The sequence below is a fragment of the Triticum dicoccoides genome, unplaced genomic scaffold (assembly GCF_002162155.2).
Source record: "Triticum dicoccoides isolate Atlit2015 ecotype Zavitan unplaced genomic scaffold, WEW_v2.0 scaffold160654, whole genome shotgun sequence".
Classification (NCBI taxonomy): domain Eukaryota; kingdom Viridiplantae; phylum Streptophyta; class Magnoliopsida; order Poales; family Poaceae; genus Triticum; species Triticum dicoccoides.
The window spans coordinates 1-7,351 of NW_021214915.1; the positions used below are offsets into that span (position 1 = coordinate 1).

General features: G+C 44.7%; 1 protein-coding gene across 17 annotated transcripts; it reads right to left on the minus strand.

Moving 5' to 3' along the window:
- Positions 1 to 300: 300 nt before the first annotated feature.
- Positions 301 to 5,615, minus strand: LOC119344242. 17 transcript variants are annotated; one of them, XR_005166543.1, is made up of 9 exons: positions 4,971 to 5,613; positions 4,650 to 4,686; positions 4,478 to 4,558; positions 3,964 to 4,200; positions 2,489 to 2,564; positions 1,844 to 2,020; positions 1,325 to 1,412; positions 695 to 1,247; positions 301 to 575 (listed from the first exon to the last, which is right to left on the minus strand). XR_005166543.1 is itself a non-coding variant. In XM_037614775.1 (7 exons), the coding sequence occupies exons 1-4, from the start codon at positions 5,213 to 5,215 to the stop codon at positions 4,012 to 4,014; spliced, it is 552 nt and encodes a 183-aa protein (XP_037470672.1). In that variant the 5' UTR covers positions 5,216 to 5,615; the 3' UTR covers positions 301 to 575; positions 1,844 to 1,925; positions 2,489 to 2,564; positions 3,964 to 4,011. The 17 variants fall into 17 exon arrangements, 3 of the variants coding, with proteins under 3 accessions (XP_037470672.1, XP_037470671.1, XP_037470670.1); XR_005166539.1 differs by having other exon boundaries at positions 695 to 1,507; positions 1,713 to 2,020; positions 4,971 to 5,614; XR_005166542.1 differs by having other exon boundaries at positions 695 to 1,412.
- Positions 5,616 to 7,351: the final 1,736 nt, after the last annotated feature.

Sequence of the window (7,351 nt, forward strand, 5' to 3'; positions counted from 1 at the left end):
AAAAAAGAATGGAGGCTTGTTGTCTACATTTTAATTTGGTAGGAGAGTCCCATTTCAAGACCATGTCATGTTGAAAAAAATGTGTATTTTTCAGAACACCATATGCGCTTTGAAAGTACTCCATTTATCAGTAGGTTTAGTTTTGAGCAAGCACGTATGGTAACTATTTTAACCACTCAATATAAACAAAATGAACGGAAGCTTATATCAGGGTAACCAAAGTTCAAAAGAAAAAAGTGTTGTGTGTGCTGGATTTCTGATGATTTAGGTCTTGGAAGACCTGAACAGGCAAGCATAGTATTGCAAGTAAGAAAATGTGAAACATTGCTAATAACTTGCCTCATATACATGACAGTTTTAGGTCATACAAGCAGCGGGTTAAAGAAAAACAGTCTATATGTGATGAACCAAGCCTAAGTCAAATAGGTAATGCCAATACAACCAAATTCATTACAATAGATGGATTTCAGTCCTAACACTGGAATGTAAATAAGCATAACAGAAGTGAATCATATAACGTGGTTTATACAAAGCACGATAGTCTTCCTGTGAGTACAACTTCTACCACACATAGCCTGTAAACAAAAGAAAAGATAACCATGAGTTATTTGTACTTATAATAGAGCAACATCACAACAGTTCTAGTTATCCGCGCTGTTACGTTGCATATATATAAGAGAAGCCATGCATGTACCTAGCTAGAACGAATCAGCCCATAGCATTTTTCAGACTCATTTCGTGTCCTCGGTTTCTCATGTACTTATAATAAAGGGGAGCCTTGGCGCAGTGGTAAAGCTGCTGCCTTGTGACCATGAGGTCACGGGTTCAAGTCCTGGAAACAGCCTCTTACAGAAATGTAGGGAAAGGCTGCGTACAATAGACCCAAAGTGGTCGGACCCTTCCCCAGACCCTGCGCAAGCGAGAGCTACATGCACTGGGGCTGCCCTTTATTTCGTGTCCTCGGTTTCTCAATGCTGCTCTAACTGTAGCATCTTATCTCTGTTTTTACCGCGGGTATCATGAATCCTTTTGCTTACATAGCAGCACGGTCTTCCGACATGGTCTCATGTAACAGCCGTACGGCTGTTTTATCTCCAAAAGATGATATTGCTGTATGCAAATAAACAGTCAAGCACATCATGCAACTGTCACATTTTGCTTCGATACTCAGCCACTGGTAGGCCAGAAGTTTGTAGAAGAATATCCAACATCATCATGTGAGGTATTTTCACCATCGGTGGAGCACCCTGTAGGTTTTAATGACATGCCGTAAATTTGCAGAATTTACAGGGAAACCTAAGACATTTTAGAAATTACTTCATACCTAAGACATAGAACAATTGGCATGCCGTCCTCAAACTATATTCTTTGTAGTCACAATAAAAGCTATCCAGTGTGGAGAAATAGGTATGCTGATTTATAAGACGCTCGCCACAAAATTCGATTATTAGTAGATGATCCAGGACCCAGGGAAAGCTGATTACACATTTGTTGACTGTCTATTGACCTGTGTTGTGATGATAGCATAGAATGACAATCAGAGTAATTGCTTAGCACTATTATTAGGTCTCAGGCTTCTCCTAGGTGTGTACCTATTTCTGAAACGTACATAGGCTAGAGAGGGAATCCATGATAGAACGAATATAAAAAGTTATAGTCTCCTTTGTCCGAACATCAAAAGTAAATTAGTTAAAGAAGGATTCAGAGAGCACCTGCTAATAAGCAATTGCATCTATCATGGTAAATAAGCACATCACATAAGGGACATCCAACATCTGTTTTTATAAGCTGCAATCATAGAACTGATTCTCATCCATCATCATCAAATTGAAAGAGAAATTACCTGTTAGTCGCTGGACAGCCGCCGAGGTTGTATCATGGGTTCTGAGCAAGAAAGGAGGCGAAGGATCCATGTATGGTTTCGTCTGGTCGACAGGAAGATATATATAGTAAGAAATGATACAGCTGAATATATATATAGAAGGCCCACTATTCGATCCAGCTGAAGCTTGTAATGAGCCTGCAGGCATCATCCAGACATATGTATAGTAAGCAATGACATAAGTTTATCACAATATCTCAAGTAACAAAGAACTGGTGAACCGATGATTTAATGAAAAATCCTTGAATGTGCAGATCCAAACAGTAATAGCAAGTTAAAGATCAAGTTGGACAGGGTAACGTCTAATTGGCATCACCCTTTTTATAAAAGTCAAAAAGATCTTAATGGCCTCGTGACTGAATAAGATGTGTAGATGGAGAAACCATGCGTATGAAGCTGCTCAGTACAACTTAACTGAATTCACTGACTTGAGGTAACGATGAAGAAAGAATAAAACATTCATAAAATGCAGATTCTCTCTTCTTTGAAGATATTACATGACTCGGCATCTTCTTGTAGGAAAGAACAAAGCAAATAAAGAAGGATAAAATAAGAACAAAGCAATGAACAGAGCATCAGGGAATCAGTAGAACAATTTCAGCTCACCATGTCGCGTCACCCCGCGGCTGACCTTCATGTTCAAATAACCAAGTATATCACATCATTTCTGGTTCATATACCCCTGGAAAACACAATGACATCAGTTAATGGCGTACACATATTTAAAAAAAACTATGAGCATATTTTCACTAACAATACACACACCAACACCAAAATCAGAAGAAACAAAATTGAGAATATGACAAGTGAACTTGGCACACGATAAATTTGACAGGCCAATGTATGACAACTTGTCATGTCCATATGGCAAAAAGCAATACTTGACACAAATTAATTTATCTGTAAAAATGACATAAGGAATGTACTCAATAAGCATGCTAAGATACAGTCAAGCGTCGAATGGGTTACTTCGATTCTGATATAGCAATTACACAAAAAATATAGTTCATAACAGCATGACAAGTGAGGTGAAAGCATTGATATATCTGAACACTTCATCATTTTACTGAAAATTAATATTTGTATGCCTTTTCTACTTGTGAAATATTTGTATTGTTTGACCATGATGTATTTTGTCTAAGTAGACGATGATATACTGAACTTACTGACAAGTATCAAATTCTTGATTTATTAGACATCTAACTAAGGGATATACAGGGACAGTTAACAACATTTACCGCTGCAATGCGGATGTACTGCATTTAGACAACAAGTGCCGATCATCAGTCCCAACACTGAAGATTCATTTCATTTTATCATCATTTTATCTAGAATAGATAAATGCAACAAATGATAGGAGTTGGGCATCGAATGGCGCCAAATGGCACAGTGTCCATGTCAAACCAAGAGTAATTGAAAATAAATGCTTGTCAATTTGGCAATACCAACGATCCTTTTAGTAATGAAAATTGAAGGTTCAAACTATGCAATAGAGTTTTCAAAATGCGATCGTAAATTCTCTCTATACAATTTTCTGTGTTAGCTCAAAGTTAAAAAGGCCTATACTGATTTGACATATATATATACCACTTTAATTAAAATAAGTAAGCTTGTTCTGTACAATAAGATGTAGATGCACATTTTAATTCAGTACCTCGCGTTGGTAATATATTTATTTTTCACTAAGCTTTTGATTGATATATCTTATTAAGGCGCAATGCCCAAATTCAATCCTGGAGTATTCTGAAACAGTTTGTGTTTCTTTAATATCTTTTCAGTTTTAGAAATTTAGGTGCTTGGTAAGAATTAGCAAAAAGCCCCCATTCGGACAGTTAGGAGAGGATGCTGCAATTTCCAAACTAAGTACAAATAGATATGTGATACACATGAAATAAATCATTATAACTCAGACCACACTAAAGTAGAACGAATCAAAGGTATGGACATAATAAAACTGAACTTCAGTTATACAAATATGCATCAACACAGTAGCCATTCAGTTCATAGTTTACAGGGGAAAGGAATAAACAACTGCATTGCTTGCCGGTTCGCTAGTGTTGTACAATGACAAATGCCAATACCTTGTTTCTCCAGGACCAGCAGCATGGTGGGGTCGGATGCACTCATCATCACTTCATGTGTGCGGAGCTCCCCAAGCCACACCCGTGGTCACCTCTCTTGCTGCCTATCCAACTCGCTGCACCATGCTCCGTGCTCACCGGTGCTATCCGTCGACCCGCTTTGGTCGAGGCACTACCAGGATGCTCGATTTCGCACGGGTCTCTGTTTCCTTGTCTAAATCCCGTCCAGAAGCTTCCCTACAGAGAAAGAAAGAGCATCACTGCTGTAGCTACCCAGGGTACTATAAATAGATGGATGGAAGCAAGACTAAAAATAAAAAAATAGAGCAGATAGTTCATTTAGTATAGCACTTTCCTTTTTCTTTTTGAAGGATCTAGAACAGCAGTTAGGACCAATAGAACTCCATTTTGCCGATCAGGTGTTAGCAAAAGGATAATCCCTCGAAATGCAATACATGTTGCAAAACAGTCAAGATCATCTATAAAAATACGAAGAAAAAAATACACATCTTACCCTTCTGCTTGCACTCCTCGACGGCCTGCTGCTTCTCCCTGTCATTGGCCGCCTCCCCTCCCCTGCAGCCACACCCCAGATCTGGAACATTAAAATGATCAGCAGACCAAGCACCATGATAGCACGCACATAAACAATAATACGCATGTACCTAGGAATTAGAGCAGCTAACCTTGACGAGGAGAACAGAGATGCAACAGATTGAGAACCTGCAAAACAAATGGGAACGATCTGGTCAGAGCACAACCATGGTACAGTACATACAAGCAAAAGAACACTGCACAAATAAAGGACCAAAACTGGACATATAGAATCTCCGGAGGTGGCAGTTAGATTCTGGCACAAGAGAGAGATTTCATCGCCTCCAGCTAGAGCTTGCCTGCGGGCTGTCTTACATTGCGTCCGACTCAAAGGCAAGGTGAGGAGGCAGGGGAGGGGGAGCAAAAGGGTTGGGAGGAGGACCTGCGAGGGCGACGACATCGTCCTTGCCTACCTTGTAGGAGAGGACGCTTCTGGAAACTCATGCATTGCGCTCACCGGCGCTCGCTGTCGCCCAGCCGACGAGTCTCCCCCAACCTCCGACCCCGCCCACATCCGCCGCTCCTTCAACCCATGCTGCTTCCGCCCGCAGCCACCGTGCCCTTCATGACCTGCGGCCCTGCCCCCTCTTCCTCGGCCAGCTCTCATGTCTTCCATCGCGTCGTCGATCTGGGATGTCCGATGCATCATGGTCGTCATCGCGCCGTCCTCCTCGATCTATGGCCGCAGCGAGGATGCCAGATATGAGGTGGAGACGAGCGGCGCAAGAGGGCCGCGTGAGACGAGCGAGGACGGGATTGGGTGCGGCGCACGCGGAGAGGATTTGGGCAGGGGCGGCGCGGATCTGGTGGATGGAGTAGCCCTCATCGTCCACCTCCCCTGTCCATTCATCCCGCCACCGAGCTCGCAGGGGCGGCGAGGAATAGCAAGCGGCGGCGAGGCTCCGGGGGAGGCCGTGGCGAGGCAAGGAGGAGGGATGGAGGAGGCGAGAGAGGCTGTGGGGATCGAGGGGAAAGGGGGCTAGGGTTTGGGTGGTGGCTGGTGCGGGAGTGGGACGAGGCGAGGATGGATTGGCTGCGGGATGCGCGGTGCGAGGTGCGGATTGGCCAAAACCTCATGCACGCGGCCACCGCCAACCCAGCCAACAAGCGCGCGAGACGAGCCCACTCGTCATTGGCCGGTCAAAACAACTGCGAGGTGAAAATCGTGTTTGATCTGAGGTGAAGATCTGACGGCCCAGACACGCCAGAAAGCCAGATCCGACGGCTGACGAAGACCGAATCGAGGGAGCCTCCTGAGAGCGAGTTGGCTAGGCTCTGTTTTCTTTTAAATGTGTGTCCTTTCCGGACTAACCCCTCCGGTTTATATAGACACCGGGGGAATCTAGGGTTTACATAGAGTCGGTTACATAAAAAGGAATCTTCATAAGCGGCCGCCAAGCTTGTTTTCCACGCCAAGTAGAGTCCGATCCGAACACGGGTTCAGTCTTCGGCCTTCATGTCTTCACAGCCCATCAGTCCGGCCCACGGATAACAGGCCGGACGCCCGAGGACCCCTTAGTCCAGGACTCTCTCAGTCCGCACGGCAGATTTGGTGGGGAGGAGACCGATGATGACAAGCAGCATGTCATCGGGGAGGCTGCTGATGAAGTCCAGGCTCGCCAGATGCGGTTTTGGCTCGAGCCGCCTCCGCTTGTTGGCTGCCTCGCCGTTCAACTCAACTGGCGGAGTCGCCGGTGTACACGTGTGCTGGTGTGTGTTTGTGTGCTGGGTGTGCGCGAGTGCGTCCTTCTATGCATGCCCCCGCGCAGTGGTGAATTATGCGCGAGTGCGTCCTCCACGCGGAAGAAGTGTGTCCTCAGTGCGCCTTCAATTTACTAACGTGCGGGGTGCTACCCTGAGTGGTTTCAACTTTGTTTACTTCACCGCGTGTCAGATGGGCATCTAGTTTACTTATTTTCACCCACTGCCACATGGGCCAGCACATGAAGATACAGAACACGAGCTGACAAGGCAGCATGTGGACTGGTTGAGAGGTCAACTAAACAATATACGGAGCTATACGCTGACACAGTGAGCGTATAATCCGTCGATATAGAGTGTTCGTGTGAGAGGGGAGGCCCGTGAGAGATAGTAGAGAGAGAGAGAGAGAGCCACTCCCGCGTGTGTGAAAGAGACATAGACAACACTCGATAGAAGTCGAGAAAAAACATGTGTGTCTTATGCAAACATATCACACATGCATCTTCGATAATGAAAGCAAGGTGAGGAGATAGTGTGTGGTTGTTTGCAACCGAGAGAGCAAGACCCCTAGCACGTGGCCAAGAGGGGTCTGACAAACAAGGGAGAGAGGTTGAGAGAGACGTACGGAGAAAATGCAGACATGGGGAGGAGAGAGTGTATGTTTGTCATAGAGATCCCCTGGAGATCGTGATGGGACTACATGGGTGGGAGATCGAGTGACAAGGTGTATGCATGATAGAAGATACCCGAGAGATACCGAGATAGACGTATGGATGGAAGGAGACAATACGTGTGTTCCTAATGGCTAGTGAGAGATAATAATACTTAGGAGGGAGTGCTTGCGCCTATGATGGAGTGAGGGATTATGGTATTTATTAGGGGGTGCGTGCCACATAGAGAGAGAACAAGGGCGGAGGGTGTTGGATGGGTCTATATGTATAGCGCGAGCGAGACATGTGTATGTTGAACCAGGGAGATATAAAGTTTGAGAGAGATTGAGGAGCCCCGATAAGGCTGAGTGGTGCGTCAGATAGCTGAGAGGGGGAAAGAAATATTCCATCCGCTCGATAATGCAGTGCATGCAATTTTTTTA